Genomic DNA, 23,770 nt, shown 5'->3' on the forward strand with positions numbered 1-23,770 from the left:
TAAAATGGGTAGTAAAGTTAAGTAGTGTAATAGAAATTAGACAAATATCACAATAAAAATTGCTCCGTCTACAGTATATGATGGAAGAATATATATCTATATATATAAATATCTATATCTATATATATATATATCTATATATATATATATATAGATATATATATAGATATATATCTATATATATATATATATATATATATATAAATATAGATATTGGCTGCCGGTCGGCACTCTATGCTGTAAACCAGTACTGGGGTCCGGAGCTCAGTCTTCCCTTCCTGGGATAAATACACACTCCAATCGACGGCTGCAACGGACTCACTTGTAAATAAAACACTTCACGCACGGCTTACTGTCAGCAACGTTTCAATGTGTGTTACATTGTCATCAGGCTTAACCAGTAATAGTAAATGCATACCTTATATACACCAGTGTCTCCTCAGTGCAAACAGCATTTCCGGGCACGGGACTGCACTCCCGGCCCGCCAACGCGAAACTGACGTCATCAGGCAATACCCGTTGTCAGGGACGCCTTGCGACGCTCAATAGTGACATATTAACGTAGCAACCACCACCACCAATACAAAACCGCATCTGAAAAAAAAGAAAGAATTGCGCTATAAATACAATATAGATTTGAACAACAATATACGCGTTAAGTATCAATATACATCATACATTATGATTAGTATATGTTAAAAGCAACTCAAAGAGAGCTGATCATTGAGACCGTATGGAGCTAAGGATTTTAATCTATGGATCCACTGGCTCTCCTTTCTAAGTAATGCTGATCCCCTGTCACCACCTCGCCTCAGCGGGGGGACATAATCTATCATACGGTATCTGATAGATGCCAGAGAATGTTTCCTGAGAACGAAATGATGGGCGACAGGTTGATCACTGTCACCCGTTTCCAAGGCCAGTTTAATGGAGGATCTGTGGGCAGCCATACGTTCGCGGAACGTCCGTTCCGTCTTGCCCACATATGACATGCCACACGGACAAATTATCTGGTACACTAGGTACCGCATTTTACATGTCAGATGGTACCTGATCTCGTACATTTTTCCGGATAATGGGTGGGGGAATTTGTCACCCTTAATCAAAAAACCACAAGTCGTGCAACCGCAAGGGAAGCATCCATTTTTAGGCTGTAAAAAATGTTGGTGTCTAGTAGGTTTTGACATATCGGTATGTACCAAATAGTCGCGTAAATTCCTGCTGCGTTTATAGCAGTTCAGGAATCTGGTATCACTGAGACCCAATGTCTCATCTGTGCTTACCATTGGCCAGTTGCGCTTAATTACTGCTCCTGTGCACTTACTACAAGGATTAAATACAGTAACCCACGGAAAAAAAAATTTCTGTACTTTCGTTTGTTTCTTTAACAGATCGTTTCTATTTAAATGCAATGCTCTGTTTTTAGCTTCCATTAGCAATTGTCTGGGATAACCACGTTGTTCAAATTTGCTAACCATTACATCTATCTGTTTGATAGCAGTTGTATGGTCACTGTTAATTCTCATAACCCGCAGAAACTGGGAATATGGTAGTCCAGCCTTAAGCGGGGTAGGGTGAAAGCTGCTATATAACAGTAAATTGTTCCGATCTGTTTCTTTTGTGAAGAGTGTAGTCGACACTGTGTCGTCACTCCTCACAATTTTTACGTCCAAATATGATACCTCTTCTTTGCTCATGTGGAAGGTGAATTTAATGGGACTAGGGCCTGCATTGTGTGTGCCCAATAGTTCTTTGAATTCCATTTCAGACCCCCTCCACATGATCAGGAGGTCGTCGATGAACCTTTTATAGAAAAAAAATTTTGAGGCCACATCTGGGTTTGAAAAAAACACGGCCTCCTCCACCATGAACATAAAGATATTAGCGTACGATGGGGCCACAGGGGACCCCATCGCACACCCACTGACCTGTAGGAAAAAATCTTTCGAATAAGCAAAGTAATTTTTGCAAAGGATCGTCTCTAATAATTCAAGGATTAAATTAATATCAGGACCAACATACAAAGGATGATCAGTGAGGAACCTTCTCACAGCCTGTACACCTGCCCCATGAGGGATCGAGGTGTACAGACTGCTGACATCCACTGTGCACATCCATAAATCTTCTGGAATTGAAGGAAGATGTAATAATTGAGACAACAAGTCTGTAGTGTCCAACAGATAATACTTGTGTGCTTGTACACACGGTTGGAACAGTTCATCCAAATAAGTCGAGACCATTTGAAATAACGACCCTCTCGCCGCTATAATTGGTCGACCTGGGGGTTTTAAAGGGTTCTTGTGGATCTTGGGGATTAAATAGATTAGAGGGACCTTAGGGAACTCAGGGATCAAAGCCTTAGCTAATTTCTTATGAATGATGTTTTTAGATACCGCTGTGTCCAATATGATCTTTAGTTCCTTTGTGAACTTAGTAGTTGGGTCGCCCGGTAATTTGCGATAAGTCTTTTCATCATTCAATTGGCTCACCATTTCCCCCTCGTAATCTTGCACATCCATGATAACCAACGCACCTCCTTTATCCGCGGAGCGGAATATTAACTGATCATTCGTAGATAACTTCTCCAAAGCTGTCCATTCTTCACCCGATAAATTTTCTCGATTGTAGGATGATTTCTTTTCACCCATGGAAGGAGTCGCCTGTTCCATGACCCGCATAAATGTTTTTATTGTGGGGTTTGAGGATGGTGGATCGAACTTGGATTTTGGAAGTAACTTGCGGACTTGAGGTGGTATTGGATCAGGTTCTATGTTGATAGGAGGATTTTTTGTAAAGAACTCTTTGATGCGTAGTTTTTTCTGTAATTCATGTAGTTCCACTTGGTGCCTAAGTGGATCATGTTTGCTAGTTGGCACAAAAGAGAGTCCCTTCGATAATAGTTTCCCTTCACTAGATGACAAAGTGTAGGAGGATAGATTATAAATTACGGACGTCTGGCGAGCAAATCTTCTACCACGGCGGAAAAATGTTTTTTTGTTATCATGCTGTTTATTCCCCAACCACTGATAGACTGTGTGGTGTTCGTAATCAGCCTCTACCTTGCTGAATTTTTCTTGCTTGAACCTTATGAGGTCACGACGATAATTTGCCACTTGCTGGTTCAATTTGTTAAACCAGTCTGTATCTTTGTCTTCCAGTAATGTCGGCTTGTGCAAAGCTTCAAAAGCAGTGATCTTTTCTTTTACGGTTGCCAGCTCTTTGTTAGAGTGCTCAATGATCAATAAAACCAAGTCTAAGGAGCACTTATTTAAGATAGCGACCCATCTTCTACAAAAAGAAGGGTCATTCCTCCCGATGGTTGGGCAATTCTTTACCCTTAGGCCACGGGGTATTTTTTTGGCCCTATAGTAATCGCTGAGTGAAACACTATGGCATTTGTAATCAACCTCTTTGCGGTACATTCTCCATAGGTCTCTGTATAACCCTTCACAGGGTGTTTTACCAGCTTGCTCATTCAAGCAGTCTTTGTCAAGAATGGCGTCAGCTTCTGATTCTGAAAAGGTCAACAGTTCACCCACAGGGTAATCCAGATAGGAGAGGTCAATGCCTCCAGTAGCAGCAGTAACAGGGGTCGCCATCTCAGCTCGCACTAGACCAGCAATCTTTCAATTGTACATCAAACGACAGTCCCATAAAGTGCATAAAGTGCCTTCACCTAAAAACCTTTATAAACAAAGGTACAATGTCCAGCAATAAATGATCGCTGTTTCCACCTCAGTTGATGACACCAACTTGAATCTTGTAAAACATTTCTTAGTAATAGGTGCCCTGCCACGAGTACTTCACCTTTCACATAGGCGATGTCTCCATATATATTGGCTGCCGGCCGGCACTCTATGCTGTAAACCAGTACTGGGGTCCGGAGCTCAGTCTTCCCTTCCTGGGATAAATACACACTCCAATCGACGGCTGCAACGGACTCACTTGTAAATAAAACACTTCACACACGGCTTACTGTCAGCAACGTTTCAATGTGTGTTACATTGTCATCAGGCTTAACCAGTAATAGTAAATGCATACCTTATATACACCAGTGTCTCCTCAGTGCAAACAGCATTTCCGGGCACTATTTAATCCCCAAGATCCACAAGAACCCTTTAAAACCCCCAGGTCGACCAATTATAGCGGCGAGAGGGTCGTTATTTCAAATGGTCTCGACATATTTGGATGAACTGTTCCAACCGTGTGTACAAGCACACAAGTATTATCTGTTGGACACTACAGATTTGTTGTCTCAATTATTACAGCTTCCTTCAATTCCAGAAGATGTATTAATGTGCACAGTGGATGTCAGCAGTCTGTACACCTCGATCCCTCATGGGGCAGGTGTACAGGATGTGAGAAGGTTCCTCACTGATCATCCTTTGTATGTTGGTCCTGATATTAATTTAATCCTTAAAATTATTAGAGACGATCCTTTGCAAAAATTACTTTGCTTATTCGAAAGATTTTTTCCTACAGGTCAGTGGGTGTGCGATGGGGTCCCCTGTGGCCCCATCGTACGCTAATATCTTTATGTTCATGGTGGAGGAGGCCGTGTTTTTTTCAAACCCAGATGTGGCCTCAAAAATTTTTTTCTATAAAAGGTTCATCGACGACCTCCTGATCATGTGGAGGGGGTCTGAAATGGAATTTAAAGAACTATTGGGCACACACAATGCAGGCCCTAGTCCCATTAAATTCACCTTCCACATGAGCAAGGAAGAGGTATCATATTTGGACGTAAAAATTGTGAGGAGTGACGACACAGTGTCGACTACACTCTTCACAAAAGAAACAGATCGGAACAATTTACTGTTATATAGCAGCTTTCACCCTACCCCGCTTAAGGCTGGACTACCATATTCCCAGTTTCTGCGGGTTATGAGAATTAACAGTGACCATACAACTGCTATCAAACAGATAGATGTAATGGTTAGCAAATTTGAACAACGTGGTTATCCCAGACAATTGCTAATGGAAGCTAAAAACAAAGCATTGCATTTAAATAGAAACGATCTGTTAAAGAAACAAACGAAAGTACAGAAAAAATTTTTTCCGTGGGTTACTGTATTTAATCCTTGTAGTAAGAGCACAGGAGCAGTAATTAAGCGCAACTGGCCAATGGTAAGCACAGATGAGACATTGGGTCTCAGTGATACCAGATTCCTGATCTGCTATAAACGCAGCAGGAATTTACGCGACTATTTGGTACATACCGATATGTCAAAACCTACTAGACCCCAACATTTTTTACAGCCTAAAAATGGATGCTTCCCTTGCGGTTGCACGACTTGTGGTTTTTTGATTAAGGGTGACAAATTCCCCCACCCATTATCCGGAAAAATGTACGAGATCAGGTACCATCTGACATGTAAAATGCGGTACCTAGTGTACCAGATAATTTGTCCGTGTGTCATGTCATATGTGGGCAAGACGGAACGGACGTTCCGCGAACGTATGGCTGCCCACAGATCCTCCATTAAACTGGCCTTGGAAACGGGTGACAGTGATCAAGCTGTCGCCCGTCATTTCGTTCTCAGGAAACATTCTCTGGCATCTATCAGATACCGTATGATAGATTATGTCCCCCCGCTGAGGCGAGGTGGTGACAGGGGATCAGCATTACTTAGAAAGGAGAGCCAGTGGATCCATAAATTAAAATCCTTAGCTCCATACGGTCTCAATGATCAGCTCTCTTTGAGTTGCTTTTAACATATACTAATCATAATGTATGATGTATATTGATACTTAACGCGTATATTGTTGTTCAAATCTATATTGTATTTATAGCGCAATTCTTTCTTTTTTTTCAGATGCAGTTTTGTATTGGTGGTGGTGGTTGCTATGTTAATATGTCACTATTGAGCGTCGCTAGGCGTCCCTGACAACGGGTATTGCCTGATGACGTCAGTTTCGCGTTGGCGGGCCGGGAGTGCAGTCCCGTGCCCGGAAATGCTGTTCGCACTGAGGAGACACTGGTGTATATAAGGTATGCATTTACTATTACTGGTTAAGCCTGATGACAATGTAACACACATTGAAACGTTGCTGACATTAAGCCGTGCGTGAACTGTTTTATTTACAAGTGAGTCCGTTGCAGCCGTCGATTGGAGTGTGTATATAGATATAGATATATATCAGCAGAATATGGCACTCCCGCAGTCGAACAAAAGAACACAGCACACAGTTGATGTTCAACGTTTTGGAAGCCAATTTACTTCCTTTTTCAAGGCAAAAAAGTGCAATACTTTGTCTTGAAAAAGGAAGTAACTTGGCTTCCGAAACGTCGACCACCAGCTGTGTGCTGTGTTCCTTTTGTTTGCCAAGACCATGGGTGTGACATATTCTGCTGTCATATTTAATGTTTGTATTGGCACCCCGGCAGCTCTGTGCCATGGATTGACGTGAGTGCCTGCGATTTGGATGGAATCCGAACCGCTCATCTCTAATATATATATATATATATATATATATATCAGCTGGCCGCGGCACTCAGGACTTGAACAAGGACAAACCACTCGTAGCCAAACAACTTAGTGTTTTTTGACGTTTCAACCCCTCCGGGATTTTATCAAAACAGCTTAAATAAAGAAATTGTGTACACTCACCTCGTTAAATAGTGCAGTACCATCAATGTATGTCCAGGTTGCGGACTTCTGGACGCCTGATGGACCGTTGCCGCAGCAACGCGTCTGTAGTGAAAAATAATCCTATGATTAATATGAATGGACAGCCTGCTCTTTTTAACACAAGCCCGACTGCCCATATGTTTAATTACCAATGTGGAAACAACCATATGGAATGAAATCTATTAAATCTTTTTTTAAACAAAGAATGTTTAAAGAATTTAAAAGTGTGAAGAAGTGAACAAAGAAAAATAATGTAAAAATATTACGAACCGCTCATCTCTAATTTTATATATATATATATATATATATATATTCAGAAGAAAAAGCCGGCACTCCACTGCTTGATAGACAAAATAGCACCCTGTGCCTTCCTTAGCAACAGGCTGTTTCCAGGCTGGCATATGTATAGAAGAACATAAGCGGCACTTGGGCGTCTTGGAGAAGAAAGAGACCACACACAGGTTCAAGATCTTTCGAGATTTAATCTCGTCATCAGGATTAAATCTCGAAAGATCTTGAACCTGTGTGTGGTCTCTTTCTTCTCCAAGACGCCCAAGTGCCGCCTATGTTCTTCTATATCTATATATATAAAATATACAACCAAACAAACGTGCAAAACAAGCAAAAATACCTGCAGCCTTCCTGTCAGTCCTCCCTGCTCAGCTTCCCCTAGGCGTCTAATGATTAAAAAAATAAATTTTTTTGTTAAATTTAGATAATGTCAACACATTTGATTCGGGTAGAGTGTCGACCTTTGATGTCGACATTTTCACAAATACGATGTCAGTGGTTCCCAAATAGAACAGAAAGTAGGGGTATGGCCAACAGGCCACCCATTATAATAACAAGCCCCCCAGAGAAGTGCTTGTAACTGTCAGCAGGTTTTTAAATGTATGTGTTTGTGTTTATGTCAGCACATCAGTCACATGATTATGTTTTGCACATGACTGTTTTTTTTCTATGTTTTTTAACTGGATCGATGGGTCTTAGTATGCACTTAGCACTTTTGGAGTGGAGGCGATGTCCTGCCGGAGCTGGAGGGGGCGGCTTTATTGGCTGCCTGCCGGTTCCTGCAGAGTATTGCACCTCCACGGCACAATGCCACATTGCTGCAGATTCATTCAAAAGCAGCCTGAATTGATGTCAAGGACGTCTCTTAATGCACAAGTGTATGCACAAGTGCACAAGTGTATGTTATGTTATGTTTTTGATGTATTTCTTTTCGTTACAGATATTGTTTACACACAAGGGGGGCGGGACCTCTCGGTATCCCAGCCTAGCAGACTCCAGTGACGTCATCATTAGACGCCCAGGGCAGTAGCGCACGCAGGGGGGGTTTCCGAGTACCCAGAAACCCCCCCAGGGCCATTGTCTGAAAGCTGAGGGTCCCCTCTTTCCAAGGGTACAAGAATTTTTAAAATCGGACCTTGGGAACCGGAGATATCTGACTTCAAAGCAGTGGTCCCCATCCAAGCCTGTTCATTGCTCTTCCCAGTCAGATATTTCAGGTTCTGTCTGACATAGAGTTTTTCTGAGGATATATTCCAAAAGCTAGGACTCTCCCTCTTTGAAGGACACTAGAAGCTTGTATCTACTGTTCCCAGAACCAGAGATATCAGCCTTCAAGCAGCTGGTTACTGCTCCAGCTCCACACACCTGGTATGTAGTTTTATATACTCCTTGGCAGATTGCTCTGCCTCCTGAACTCTGATCCCCTCGTCCCCACTACCATTTGGTAGGTGGGATTCTCTAGTTTTTAATTCCATTAAAATCTAAGAAATCTATTTCCGGGAACTGGAGATATCTGCAGTCAAGCAAGTTGTCCTCCCACCAGAAAATTATGAATAATAAGCCCACTCCACTATACACCCCTCCTCTGCATAATAAACATCCTCTACCACCCTGGAAGTTATGTATCAGGACCCGTTCATTCAGCCCAATGCCCCCTTCTCCCACCCCATCTCCCACCATCTGTGCAGTAAAGGGGTAATTAGTGGAAATTACTGATCCAGGCCCTACATGCTGAGCGGTTGATATAATACCCCCTACCACCCGCGGGACATCAAAACATATACTGGGTCACCTAAGTGTCCATCTCTGTACTTTGCTCCGCCCCTCTGGAAACCCCCTTCTGAAAATCCTGCGTTTGCCCCTGGCCCAGGGGAAGCTGAGCAGGGAGGACTGACAGGAAGGCTGCAGATATTTATGCTTGTTTTGCACGATTGTTTGGTTGGTTTTTTGCACTTGATAAAGGGGCAACACAGCCCCAAAACGTTGTAAGAAAGTGGTCTCCTGTGTCTTCATTTTGCGAGTGCCGCCGTCCCCCACAACCATATATCACAAAGAGTCCTGAACCAGAGCACATCTCCAGAAGGTGACAATTGCCTCCTGATCTATTCCTGACTTAGTAGTGAATATACCAATTTATATTCCAATTAAGAGACGTTACTGGGAATATTTCTGTGGTTCTTAAAAGAACCATACATCGGGTCTGCAGAGACCAAATGAAGCTACCAGTGTTACTCTAATACAAGGGATATGGCCACTTATGAGAAGTAATGGGCCCTAATCATTGACTCATCATCCGAATGAGAAATTTAAAGTGATAGAGCACCTCAATTTTATAAAAGGCCCTCTTACCTTATTGTGAATACACTCCTCCTGTGAAAGCTGTCCGAAATAATTCCCAATCTGTTGTTACTGCCGATTGCAATATTTGCCCCTGATGATGTCATGATATGACGAAACGGGTTGGGCCACCTATATGTGATCAAGAACTCCTGATCTGAGCAATTATTATTTATCTCTGTTCACCATTTGTGTACCTGTGATACCTTATTAAGGGTTTGTTTTATTTCTGTACATTATGTATATTTGTACATTTTATATTTTAGATTAAATATCTAATTTTCAAAGCTGTATTGATTGTATACTAGCGCACTCTGATCCCCCCCTTTTTTTCCATATATATATATATATATATATATATATATATATATATATATATATATATATATATATATATATATATATGTATATATTGTAATTTTCATTACTAGGCAGAAAACAATCTTTATCACTTAATGATAAAGGCCCCTACACAGCCAACATGTCGCTGTTTGGTGGTCTGTTACAGAATTTGGTGTTTATGGCTCTTTCTTTTTTGAGGAGTAAGGCCAAATGATTACAGTAGCTTTCCATTGGTATATGTAGATGCTGCGGAAATTCTTGAAAACTCTGTGAACTTGGAAAACTAGATGTGATGGAATAACTGCTCATATTGTGAGAAGGTCAATGGAAGTTATGCGAGAACTGTTTCCAGGGCAGTTGGACTTGTTACGCATTAATGTATGGTGGCCTGCACATTCATCACAGCCTGCCCCTTGTGACTTTTTATTATGAGCCCATATAATAACTGAGGTCTACAAACATTGACTAAGAACATTTAATGAACAGAAGGCTGCTACACTAATTGTAGTAACACTGGAAATTACTCGCTGAGTGATGAAGATCTTCTGAAATGGACTAGGAAATGTATATCGCAAATGAAGTCCATCATCGGGATGATATCATATTCAAAACCAATTGAAAATAAACTGTTATCCATACACATTTAGACTATTTATTCAAATTTTTACTAGCATTTACTGTTACTTTTTTGTTAACCTTTAAAATCTTGGATTTTGTTTTTTGCCGCCCCCTGTGCGAGACATTGGGTTTTTAAGGTACATTTTAATGTTTATTGACAAAATCTGATGAATCTTAAATCTTAGAAACAATACATGGATGTCACTGACTATTTCCCCTTAGCGTCATTTATTTTATTGTTTCAACTACTGGAACTCATTAGACTGTTCATTTGATGGCTTTTAAATTGATTGTAAAACGATGTAAAAGGACACTGAACTGTCTGGGACAATTAGCTGTGTGCGCTATTGAATGAGGAGAGCCCTTCTCTAAGTTGCCAGTGTGACCTACCATGCAGTTATGCAAAAATCCAGTCATTACTTATCTTCATAGAAATTGCATTTATCCTCCAATCTTAAATCTAATAGAATGATGTACTGTATCAAAGGCAACATTATGATCTAAAAATAGCACCAGTAGATGTAAAGAGTAGAGGGAGGACCTTCCTCCACTGTGATTCACCCTTTATATATGGATCACTTAACCACTGCATTGCTAACATCATGCAGAAAGTTACATTTATATCATATTATGTACACTACACACTGCCAACAAGAGGATTCATAGATAAAGTCTCAATTGAACAAATTGAATGTAAATATTAAAAAAAAAAAGGATTATACTGTATATAGAGGTGACGATGTTTCAGCACACAATAAACTGAGCTGGCAGCATACAATCTTGTAACCAGCAAGACATTAACATATAAAAGGGAACCTTGGGAGAAATTATTCACATCCCTACTCTAGAAACAGCAGAATATCAGACTCCACTCGCACAAAACTAAACGGCTGCTCTGACCAATTTGTCAAGAATCTTTCAAACATCAGTGAAATGCTCTCAGCATAGCTTCTCGGATAAATGTCTCACAAACGCAACCATCGTAATTTATATGCTCACATTTCTTATTTTCATCCTTCAGGGTTTTTGCACCAGCCACCACAGACACTTGGCTAACTATCAGGGGATTTTGGTGTAGTTTGTAATGATATATATCTTTACCATTCTCCAAGGTTTAGTACATAATCTCCTATGTGTGGATCAAGGCAAAAGTCATACCTACACTTTATTAAATGCAATTAACCAAAGAGTAAATTCAATTGTATAGGTAGAGTAATATTATTTTTTTCAACTTCTTCAGTTTCATATACATATGGTAAATTAAGGAAAGTATACCTTGTATAAGGTACACCACAATAAATATGCAGGTTCTTCTCTTTATTAAACTCTTAATCTGGGCATACACTACTGGGATTTCTCGCAGCAGTGTACGCCCAGCCGATCCCCTCACTAGCCACCCGGGACCTTTCCGGGCGGCAGGGTCAAATGCGATCCATCACATGTTGTCCTTTTACTTGTTGTCCTTTTAATTGCCTGCATGCCGGGCCAACCTCCGACAGGTCAGATGCATACAGGACCACGCATCAAACCTGTGGGCACATCACCCAATTTGGGCCGATTTCTCAGCCCATTCCGTTAGTGTATGGGGGCCTTTACCTTATGCAGTATGTGGCAACTGGAAACCTTTGTGAATGATCTTGGCAAATCCCCTGCCCAATTTGTCCATTTCCAAAAATGTTAATGCCTTTGCCAACATATTTGATTCTGGCCAGAACATCATCTTAAACCATACTTCTTGAAAGCAGTTTGTCCTTTTAGTATAGTCATCTTCTACTTTACCAGTTTGATTGCTTTTTATTAAATTTTTTGTTTTTCTTTAGACTACTTCCTGGTTACTATTACTTGTTCCCTGGTCATTCAGTCTACTTTGTAGAAATGGAGGCTGATTTTTCCAAATGTCTAGAATTCACATATAGCCAAATAAATCTACTGGGAAAAAAGTACTCCGAATACATTTCTGACTTTGTTTCTTACAGACTCTCTTATAGACAAAGGGCACATCCAATTAAGCTCAAGATTTTTGCTGCAAATTTTTTAGCGGCTATCACACACTTTTTAAATTGCCAAGGGCATGCAAACTCACGATTCTCTTGATATACGATAATCAAAAAGTCAGGCACAATCATTTTTCTGGTAATAACTGTGGGGAAGTATTTTAATGTGGAAATCAGCCTATCCCTCTTAAAACTATAAATAAACATTGGATAACAGTAAAGATGTCTACTCTCCCACAAAAAAAAAAAAAAACTCTGTGTTCTTGCAACCAGTTCTTTAATCCTGGTTTCAGTCCAGAGTTTGTGCGCATGCACAGATGCAAAACACTGGACCCCGGTGCGAATGCACGGGGACCGAAAAAATTAGAATACCCCCATAAGTCCACTCCTCCTGCCAAAGGACTTCCTCCCACAACAAAAGGGCACTAATCAATTAAACCAATGGTGAGAGGACAATCTATCCAACACTGATTCATAATAATTTCCCTCTTTAGTTTTTACAAGTAGTTTAAATTCTGTAAAAAACAAAGAGGGAAATTATTATGAATCAGTGTTGGATAGATTGTCCTCTCACCATTGGTTTAATTAATTAGTGCCCTTTTGTTGTGGGAGGAAGACCTTTGGCAGGAGGAGTGGAGGATTATTCTAATTTGTTACATACTGAATTACCTATAAGTTTCAAAGCTGCACTACAGAAATACAAGGCACCAGTAACTGTTGGGTAATGTAGTCAAATTGCCTATCAGTGTAAAATACAGATTCTCAAAGTCAGTCCTCAGGACCCCATACAGTGCATGTTTTGCAGTTTTTCTCACAGAATCACAAGTGAAATAATTAGCTCCACCTGTGGCTCTTTTAACCCCTTCATGACAGAGCCAGTTTGTGCCTTCATGACAGAGCCCTTTTTTTCAAATCTGACATGTCTCACTTAAGTGGTGATAACTTTTTTTTGCTTTTACTTATCCCAGTGATTTTGAGATTGTTTTCTCGTGACACATTGTACTTCAAGTTAGTGGTAAATTTGGGTCGATACAGTCTGTGTTTTTTTGTGAAAAATACCAAAATATCGTGAAAAAATGGAAAATTTAGCAATTTGCAAAATGTTAAATTTTCTGCTTGTGAGACAAATAATCATACCACTCAAAATAGTTAATAACTAACATAGACCATATGTCTACTTTATGTTTCCATCATTATTTCAACTTCCTTTTAATTTTTTTGGACACTAGGAGGCTTACAATATGAATAGCAAATTCTCAAATTTTCAAGAAAATTTCAAACACTGATTTTTTTAGGGACCAGTTCAGTTCTGATGTGACTTTGAGGGACTTGTATGTGAGACACCCCCATAAATGATGCCATTTCAAAAACTGCACCCCTCACAGTATTCAAAACAGCATTTTGGAAGTTTGTTAACCCTTTAGGTGTTTCACAGGAATTAAAACAAAGTGTAGGTGAAATTTCAAAATTTCTTTTTTTTTGCAGAGTTTCAATTTTAATACATTTTTCTAACGAATACAGTAGATTTTACTAGAGAAATGTGACTAAAAATTGATTCCCCCAATTATTTTGTTTTCAAAAATATCCTATATGTGGCCCTAGTGTGCACGTTGACCAAACCACAGGCTTCATAATAGAAGGAGCACCTACTTGATTTTGGAGCCTCCTTTTTATGAGATTTTTTTTTAGGCACCATGTAGGTTTCTAGGCACCATAAGTGCTAAAAGTTAGGAACCTCCCCCACAAGTCACCCCATTTTGCAATCTACACCCCTCAGGGAATTCATCTAGGGGTATAGTGTACATTTCAAACCCCCAGGGGTTTCACCAATTTTGGTACAACTGGGCTGTGAAAATGAAAAATTACATTTTTTTACACAAACATGCACTTCTGGCTCAAATTTTTTTTTATTTTCACAAGGAATGAAGGAGACAAAGCACCCCAAAGTCTGTGCCCCAATTTCTCCCGAGTACGGCAATGCCTCACATGTGACCAAAAAATACCAGTTGGGCGCATGGCAGGACTCAGAAGGGAAGGAGTGATTTTTGGATTTTGCAGCACAGATTTTGGTGGAATGAATGGTGGGTGCTATGTTGCATTAGCAAGACTCCCAAAGCACCAATACAGTGGAACCCCCCCACAAGTCACCCCATTTTGCAAAGTACACCCCTCAGGGAATTCATCTAGGGGTATAGTGTACATTTCAAACCCCCAGGGGTTTCACCAATTGTGGTACAACTGGGCTGTGAAAATGAAAAATTACATTTTTTTACACAAACATGCACTTCTTGCTCAAAATTTTTCATTTTCACAAGGAATGAAGGAGACAAAGCACCCCAAAGTCTGTGCCCCAATTTCTCCCGAGTACGGCAATGCCTCACATGTGACCAAAAAATACCAGTTGGGCGCATGGCAGGACTCAGAAGGGAAGGAGTGATTTTTGGATTTTGCAGCACAGATTTTGGTGGAATGAATGGTGGGTGCTATGTTGCATTAGCAAGACTCCCAAAGCACCAATACAGTGGAACCCCCCCACAAGTCACCCCATTTTGCAAAGTACACCCCTCAGGGAATTCATCTAGGGGTATAGTGTACATTTCAAACCCCCAGGGGTTCCACCAATTGTGGTACAACTGGGCTGTGAAAATGAAAAATTAAATTTTTTTACACAAACATGCACTTCTGGCTCAAAATTTTTCATTTTCACAAGGAATGAAGGAGACAAAGCACCCCAAAGTCTGTGCCCCAATTTCTCCCGAGTACGGCAATGCCTCACATGTGACCAAAAAATACCAGTTGGGCGCATGGCAGGACTCAGAAGGGAAGGAGTGATTTTTGGATTTTGCAGCACAGATTTTGGTGGAATGAATGGTGGGTGCTATGTTGCATTAGCAAGACTCCCAAAGCACCAATACAGTGGAACCCCCCCACAAGTCACCCCATTTTGCAAAGTACACCCCTCAGGGAATTCATCTAGGGGTATAGTGTACATTTCAAACCCCCAGGGGTTTCACCAATTGTGGTACAACTGGGCTGTGAAAATGAAAAATTACATTTTTTTACACAAACATGCACTTCTGGCTCAAAATTTTTCATTTTCACAAGGAATGAAGGAGACAAAGCACCCCAAAGTCTGTGCCCCAATTTCTCCCGAGTACGGCAATGCCTCACATGTGACCAAAAAATACCAGTTGGGCGCATGGCAGGACTCAGAAGGGAAGGAGTGATTTTTGGATTTTGCAGCACAGATTTTGGTGGAATGAATGGTGGGTGCTATGTTGCATTAGCAAGACTCCCAAAGCACCAATACAGTGGAACCCCCCCACAAGTCACCCCATTTTGCAAAGTACACCCCTCAGGGAATTCATCTAGGGGTATAGTGTACATTTCAAACCCCCAGGGGTTTCACCAATTGTGGTACAACTGGGCTGTGAAAATGAAAAATTACATTTTTTTACACAAACATGCACTTCTGGCTCAAAATTTTTCATTTTCACAAGGAATGAAGGAGACAAAGCACCCCAAAGTCTGTGCCCCAATTTCTCCCGAGTACGGCAATGCCTCACATGTGACCAAAAAATACCAGTTGGGCGCATGGCAGGACTCAGAAGGGAAGGAGTGATTTTTGGATTTTGCAGCACAGATTTTGGTGGAATGAATGGTGGGTGCTATGTTGCATTACCAATACAGTGGAACCCCCCCACAAGTGACCCCATTTTGCAAACTACACCCCTCAGGGAATTCATCTAGGGGTATAGTGTACATTTCAAACCCCCAGGGGTTTCACCAATTTTGATACAACTGGGCAGTGAAAATGAAAAATTACATTTTTTTACACAAAAATGCAGTTCTGGCTCAAAATTTGTCATTTTCACAAGGAATGAAGCAGACAAAGCACCCCAAAATCTGTGCCCCCATTTCTCCAGAGTACGGCAATGCCTCACATGTGACCAAAAAATACCAGTTGGGTGCATGGCAGGACTCAGAAGGGAAGGAGTGATTTTTGGATTTTGGAGCACAGATTTTGGTGGAATGAATGGTGGGTGCTATGTTGCATTACCAATACAGTGGAACCCCCCCACAAGTGACCCCATTTTGCAAACTACACCCCTCAGGGAATTCATCTAGGGGTATAGTGTACATTTCAAACCCCCAGGGGTTTCACCAATTTTGATACAACTGGGCAGTGAAAATGAAAAATTACATTTTTTTACACAAAAATGCAGTTCTGGCTCAAAATTTGTCATTTTCACAAGGAATGAAGGAGACAAAGCACCCCAAAATCTGTGCCCCCATTTCTCCAGAGTACGGCAATGCCTCACATGTGACCAAAAAATACCAGTTGGGTGCATGGCAGGACTCAGAAGGGAAGGAGTGATTTTTGGATTTTGGAGCACAGATTTTGGTGGAATGAATGGTGGGTGCTATGTTGCATTACCAATACAGTGGAACCCCCCCACAAGTGACCCCATTTTGCAAACTACACCCCTCAGGGAATTCATCTAGGGGTATAGTGTACATTTCAAACCCCCAGGGGTTTCACCAATTTTGATACAACTGGGCAGTGAAAATGAAAAATTACATTTTTTTACACAAAAATGCAGTTCTGGCTCAAATTTTGTCATTTTCACAAGGAATGAAGGAGACAAAGCACCCCAAAATCTGTGCCCCCATTTCTCCAGAGTATGGAAATGCCTCACATGTGACCAAAAAATACCAGTTGGGTGCATGGCAGGACTCAGAAGGGAAGGAGTGATTTTTGGATTTTGCAGCTCAGATTCTGGTGGAATGAATGGTGGGTGCTATGTGGCATTAGCAAGACCCCCGAAGCACGGTGAAATGATGAACCTAATAATCCATAGATGTGTGGTATATTTTGAAACACTCCTTTATACATAGGCCGGGTTTGTCGGGGCAAGTTTCACAGTGGAAAATAGTTTCCTTTCTTATTCCCTTTTTATAGCAAACTTTGCACCTTTTTTGTGTCCTGCCCTTTCTTGCAGTGGAGGGGATTTCGTTGGGAAAATGCTGCCCTGGTACAATACGGGGGCCAGTACTAGAAGTACTGGGGCCCTCTGCCTGCTGGTTCCCAAATATTAGGCCCTTTATGACTTCCTCTTGAAAGTGCATAAATGTCCCCCTCTGGCCGGTAGAACGGAATAGCACGTAAGCGTTATACAGTGCCATCTGGATGATATACACGGCCAGCTTCTTGTACCAGATATTTGTTTTCCGCAGGGCACTGTACGGCTTCAGTACCTGATCTGAAAGATCCACTCCGCCCATGTACTTATTGTAATCTAGGATACAATTTGGTTTTGAGGTGTGGGTACTGGTACCTCGTACAGGGATGGAGGTGGTACTGTCTCCATGAATTGTTGTCAGTATAAGGACATCCCTCTTGTCCTTATATTTGACCAACAACATATTTTCGGTGCATATTCCCCTGCTTTCACCCCTTCTTAGTACTTGGGCAATGTGCGTTTTGGGGAGGCCTCTTTGGTTCTTGCGCACAGTACCGCAAGCTGCTGTACCTCTTGAACCAAGGGCCTTAAACAGGGGGATGCTAGTGTAAAAGTTATCCACATAGAGGTGATAACCCTTATCCAGGAAGGGGTGCATTAAATCCCAGACAATTTTTCCACTAACACCTACGAGGGAGGGGGGGCATTCTGGCGGTTCAATTCTTGAATCCTTCCCTTCATATACCCTAAACTTGTGGGTGTACCCTGTGGTGCTTTCACACAGCTTATACATTTTTATGCCATACCTTGCCCTCTTACTGGGAAGGTACTGGCGGAATTTAACCCTTCCTTTAAAATGTATAAGGGACTCGTCGATACTAATACATTTATCAGGGATGTATAGCTCTGCAAATTTGGCACTGAAATGATCAATGACCGGCCTGACTTTGAATAGCCTGTCAAAGGTGGGATCATCTCTGGGTGGGCACTGTGCATTATCGGTGTAATGTATAAATTTATGGATCGTCTCAAATCGAGCCCGGGGCATGGCCATACGGTAAAATGGGGTGCTGTACAGAACATCTGTACTCCAATATTGCCTAATTTGTGGCTTTTTTACTATGCCCATATGAAACACCAGACCCCAAAACGTCATCATCTCTACTGCATCTACAGGGGTCCACCTAGCAAATGATGACGTGGGGTTTTGAGCAATAAACTGCTGGGCATATAAATTAGTTTGGTCCACCATTAAATTTATAAAATCATCAGAGAAAAATAATTTGAAAAAGTCAATTTCTCTGAGACCTGTGGAATCAAATTGGATTCCTGGCATGGCCAAAAACTCAGGAACCTGGGGCTCAAAATTGTCTGGTGGTGGGGTCCATACGAGATCAATTATTGGGGGGGGGTCTCAGCTGCTCTACGGGGGCGTCTTTGAGGGGGTCCCTCATCACCAGAGGAGGAAGAGGAGCTTAAGACGAATCCTTCAAATTCCCCGCTTGCCTCACTGGCTGTGTCAGAGTCAGAGGCAAGCATGGCATATGCCTCCTCCACTGAATACATTCTTCTGGATGACTGGGATGACATTTGGGATGACATTTGGGATGACATTTGGGATGCCATTTTTATTTTTGTGTTACTGGTAGTGAAATGTTTCAACACGTGTATAGTGTAGGGGGGGGGGTACAAACTTTATTTCAACCCGGGGGGTATGTAGTGTGTAGTGTGTATGTAGTGCAGAAAAAAAAAAATACTTTATACAAAAAAAAAAAAATTGAAGGGGTTAAAAAAAAAAAAATTGAAGGGGTTAAAAAAAAAAAATTGAAGGGGTTAAAAAAACAAAAAAAAAGGTCCTGTGCCAAAAATTGAGCACAGATGTTGGTCAGTAACGTCCGTCACTGAACAGCGCTCAAAGGCAACAGGAATTTGATCAAAAAAAAAAAAATAGATCAACCCTGTGCCGAAAAAGCTGATCAGTGATGTACGTCACTGATCAGCGCACAGTGGCCACAGGACACCCACAAAATCACAGTGTGTGTAAAAAAAAAATTAAAAAAAGACCACACAGCACCCACAAAAAAAAAAAAGGTGATCAGTGATGCGACACTGATTACCAGTGAGGGGCAGCAGGTGCACAACCTTTGGTGCAACTGACAGTGCAACTGGCAGCAACTGACAGGTATATATAAAAAAAAAAAACCTCTGCGCCCCCAAAAAGTTGCTGATCACCTCAGATATAGTGATCAGCACAAAAGGCGGGGGTAGCAGACACAAAATATACACTCTCTATCACTCTCTGTCACTATCTCTCTCTATCTCTCTATCTCTCACTATCTATCACTATCTATCACTCTATGACACTGCAGCAGCAGCACTGACAGTTATATATATAAAAAAAAAAACCTGCACCCCCAAAAAGGGGGGGTAGCAGACACAAAATATAGCTCTCTCTGTCACTATCTCTCTATCTCTCTCTATCTCTCTCTCTATCTCTCTATCTCTCTATCACACTGCAGCAGCAGCAGGAAGTCTCAGGAAGTCAGATCCAGGAAGCGTCCAGCACGCTACAAGCAGTGATCAAGTGATCAGGTAAGGTATTTGCAAGGATCAGGTAAGTATTAGCAAGGATCAGGTCAGTATCACGGCAGATAGGCACGGTGACCGCTCTGCACGCTATTCCAGACCGGAATGGCGTCTGCAGCGCAGTCACCGTTAGTTTAAATGTCGCGCCTTGGCTGTGATTGGTCCGTGGGTCCCACGGACCAATCACAGCCTTGGGGGCAGGTGGGGTGAGGGTGGGGTGAGGTGTCATCGTCACCGATGACCCCCTCATGCCCCCTGATGCCCGGCGGTGATTGACACCTGTGTTACCGAGCGTCTGATTCGCTGGTAACACAGGAAAACGCTGTGAATGGCTGTTCACACTGAACAGCCAATCACAGCGATCGCCGTCGGGGGGGCGGCATCGCAGCCCCCCCTGGGCATGCAGGGACATGTCTGCTGTCAGGGACAGCAGACATCGTCCCTCTGTCACTGCGTCTCTAGACGCAGTGACAGTTTAAAGTCATGACGTATATATACGTCATGTGTCGGGAAGTACTTCCCGGCCATGACGTATATATACGTCAAATGTCGTGAAGGGGTTAAAATGTGTCAATGAGTAATGAATGCACCTGTGCACCTGCAGGATGACCTGAAAAACGTGAACTGCGTGGGGTCCTGAGGACCGAGTTTGAGAACCCCTGGTTTAAAAGATGGGATATAGAAATATAAGACAGCAGTATCTGATGGGTAGTACATTTACCCATGGATGATAAGAACTGAACAGTTACATCACAGTCCATTTACCGCCGGCCGTGCAAAAGCCCGCCCCCCCTCCCTGCAGCACTGCAAATGGATGTTTTGCATAAACATCCATTTGCAGGCTTGCGTGGGGACCTGAAATTATTTGATGGTCCCAGCTTTTCATGGGCATGCCCAGGTAACGCCCCTTGCCCTCCTGCCCCGAGGGTGTCTGCAGTGAAGACCTGCACATGCACATATTCATTTATGAGATCTTCACCATCGAACTCCGAAGTACGAGGGAGTTTGTTAACCAGAATGACCCCCTTTAGGTGTAGAATTACATTTTTGCATTTACCTAACTTACAATTTGTGTGCCTATATCAATCACATAAAGGTTTATTTTCCAATGGAAGATATTTCTATGATGTTTTCTCATTGGAGAATAAATAACGACCCGAAAACAGAAAAAGTAACTATTCTGGACGTGTTTTATGCTATTTTGGAAATAACTGAATCGAGAGTGGCCTGTATCAGGTCCATTTTGTCTATGGTTGGTAAGTGTTTTATTGTCATATCCAATGTCTGGGGTTGACTGTTTTCCAGTTTTCCCCATTGGTCAGATTGTATAGAGGTAGTGGCAGGGGTTTGTTCTTGTGGCTGAGATTTTTTAGGCGACCTCTGTTTACATCTCTGCGTGTTGTGCTGTGACTGAAAATTTACTTCCACCGGCTCACCTAGGGAGCTGCCTTTTAGGATTCTCCCTTACACTCAGGGCAAGCATGATGTGGCGAGGGCCATCGAGTCACTCCACGGGGGGCTTGAGGTGATGTGGCAAGGGCCGCCAAGTCACTCCATGGGAGGTGGGAGGGGGGGTGTCATGCGGCGGCCGCCGAGTCGCTCCACTGGGGGGAAAGTTGTGGCCACTGCCACCACTGAGTTGCTCTCCATGGGGGGTGGGGGGGATTTGCAACCAGCCCCCGCTGCTCATCCACTCTATGGCAAGAGGGGGGGGTTGCGGCCACCACAGAATCGCTGGGGGGGAAGGGTGGTGGTGCGGGCACCTCTCACTTTCATCCAGGGGGGGGACCTGCTCCCAAGTGCCTCCCTCTAGTGGCTGGCGCCCCCAGGCAAATGCCTAAAGCTGCCTAGTGGTGGCGCTGGCCCTGCCTAATCCACAATAAAACAGCACGATAAAAGTAAAAAGAAAGAAAAACAGAAATCCATATGACACTGGTCACCGATATGCCTTGAATCAGATTGAACAAATAGATGTTAAATGGCCCAGCCTATTCCTCAGGTCTTTTATCATAAGAAAACTGCACTCTATCCAACGAAGCCTTCCAATATCCTGGTGCAAACAAAAGGTACTCTTTTATCAATCCCTTTACTTATGAATCAAAATACACCTCACTCAGCAGTTTCAAGACTGTGATTGAAATACTTTATAAGATTGTCAGCTGGTTAATTTGAAAGTGAGCACTTTTCCATTTTAACAAGGTTTAGCATAGTTTTTCAGACATAACACGTACAGAAAAGTCAAGTCACAAAAATAAGATAGAAGTACAAATATCCATAGGAGGTTCACAGTTTTGATGACAATATCCACAGGCACTTCTATACCTTCCCACACACTGATCCTTTTAAGCAGGAATGGATTAAACTAGGCTGTATCTTAATTGTAGCCAACTTAGCCCATGTGGCTGAATAGTCCTCCTTTTGATTATTCTCTTAATGATACACCTTCTCCTTGGTTTATATAAAGACATACTAGCCAATGGCGCTGACATTAAGTTTTCAAGGGTGGGATACACTTCAAGGGGTACCCCTTTCCCCAGTACTCCTCTGTCTTAGTTTCCCTTGGAAGTCCCACAACAAAATCCCAGCCCATGTCACACAGGCCCATCCTTGGCACAATGCAGACTATTGGATAGCTATTTAGCCATTTGTGATTTTATTTACAGAAGCCATAAAGCTGTCCACAAAGTTTGATGTAAGGAGGCTCAATAGCCAATTCATAAACAGTCTTCCCTTGAACATAGCAGCAGTCGGGGAGAAGTCACTACAATTTACCAGCACCAGTGTATGCTCTTTCTATATTCACATTTTCCTTTCTTTCGGGCCTTGGTCTGTTAGGTCTGACTCTCGGGAGACTTATAGTGCTTGTAAGGCACAACCTGCAAGTAAGTATGGAACCTCCCCTGGCTCCGCAGCACAAACCCACCCCCCAAAAGGACCTGAAAGGATCCTAAAGAGGTTTAAATAAGTCCTCAATCATTTCATGGAGTCCCTGCCTTTAGCCTAGATCCTGGTGTTCTCACAGGGAGGCTTATACTATTGCTGACGTGTTAAACATCACATGCAGGTTCTCTTGTCACCTTCATCTCTGCTGGGCTGTGACACTCCTCATCCAGAACAAGAATCCTCCTTTACCCAAAAAGGCTGTCCTATTTCTCTCTTGGACCAGTATTATACATTATAATTGATGGTTATACCCCTGGATACTTTTTTCTGCTAAAAAAAAAACAAACTTTTTTTAAATGTCTCAATTTAATCTGCTATTACACCCTTCTGTCAGAAGGATCCATATCTTAACTGCCCTTACTGTAAAGAAACCTTTCCTTTGCTCAGCGTGAGTAGAGCATCAGGCTCCTATCACTCAGATGGAGCCAGCATTTTGGTGTCACCCCATGCAAGGTGACACCTAGGATCGGCCAACACCCACACACCCCTAGTGATGCCACTAATGTTACAGTATTTTCTCATGTATTAGCTTGATAAATATTCCCCAATGTGACTAATTCAAAACACATTTATTTTACACTTTAAATTTTCAAACTGCTTAAACTACATCTGCCAGTAAATAATTGCCACTAAGAAGCATCTTCAGGGACTTCCGGTTCCGGCTCCTTGATGAGAGGAGGCTGAACTCTGCAGCTCCGCTCACAAGGCCGCCCAAAGCAACTTTTACAAGGCAATTTCGCCTCCCAGACGCCGCAACCCACCACCCCTTCCTCCCTAGAAGCTCACCACTGCATGGAGGAACAGCTTGCAGCGATGCTCGCCTCCAAAAGCCGCGCACAGCGCGAGGCTGAAAAGAAAGCAAGAGAATCCGAGATGGCGCCCAGCTTTTCAGACGCCGCGCCCGGACCCCTTCTGGTGCCTCCTGACACCCCAGCACGCCGGACATCACCCACAGTGGGGACACTATCGCAGCCCCTCTCCTAACGGAAGATAGCTCTGCAGACTCTGTACAGGTACTTCCGGCGCCCTCACACCCAGTCACATATGGGGATATGGTACAAGC

At 42.4% G+C, this 23,770-nt stretch overlaps 1 protein-coding gene across 5 annotated transcripts in view; it reads right to left on the bottom strand.

The window, feature by feature from the left end:
* Positions 1-23,770, bottom strand: part of LOC146007043 (uncharacterized) — a 120,287-nt gene that overhangs the window by 11,212 nt on the left and 85,305 nt on the right. For 3 of the 5 annotated variants that reach the window (XR_014444213.1, XR_014444215.1, XR_014444214.1), the window contains 2 exons: positions 6,612-6,695; positions 419-594 (listed from right to left, as the gene is read on the bottom strand). Coding sequence is in view for 1 of the 5 variants with exons in the window: in XM_083145436.1 (XP_083001562.1) it covers positions 6,612-6,695 (84 nt within the window). In the remaining 4 variants the exon portion in view is untranslated. Of the gene's footprint in view, positions 1-418; positions 595-6,611; positions 6,696-7,263; positions 7,310-23,770 lie in introns of all 5 variants that reach the window. The other 2 variants (XR_014444216.1, XM_083145436.1) reach the window with 2 other exon arrangements.

The sequence above is a fragment of the Crinia signifera genome, chromosome 6, assembly GCF_055691185.1.
Source record: "Crinia signifera chromosome 6, ASM5569118v1, whole genome shotgun sequence".
NCBI classification, from domain to species: Eukaryota; Metazoa; Chordata; class Amphibia; order Anura; family Myobatrachidae; genus Crinia; species Crinia signifera.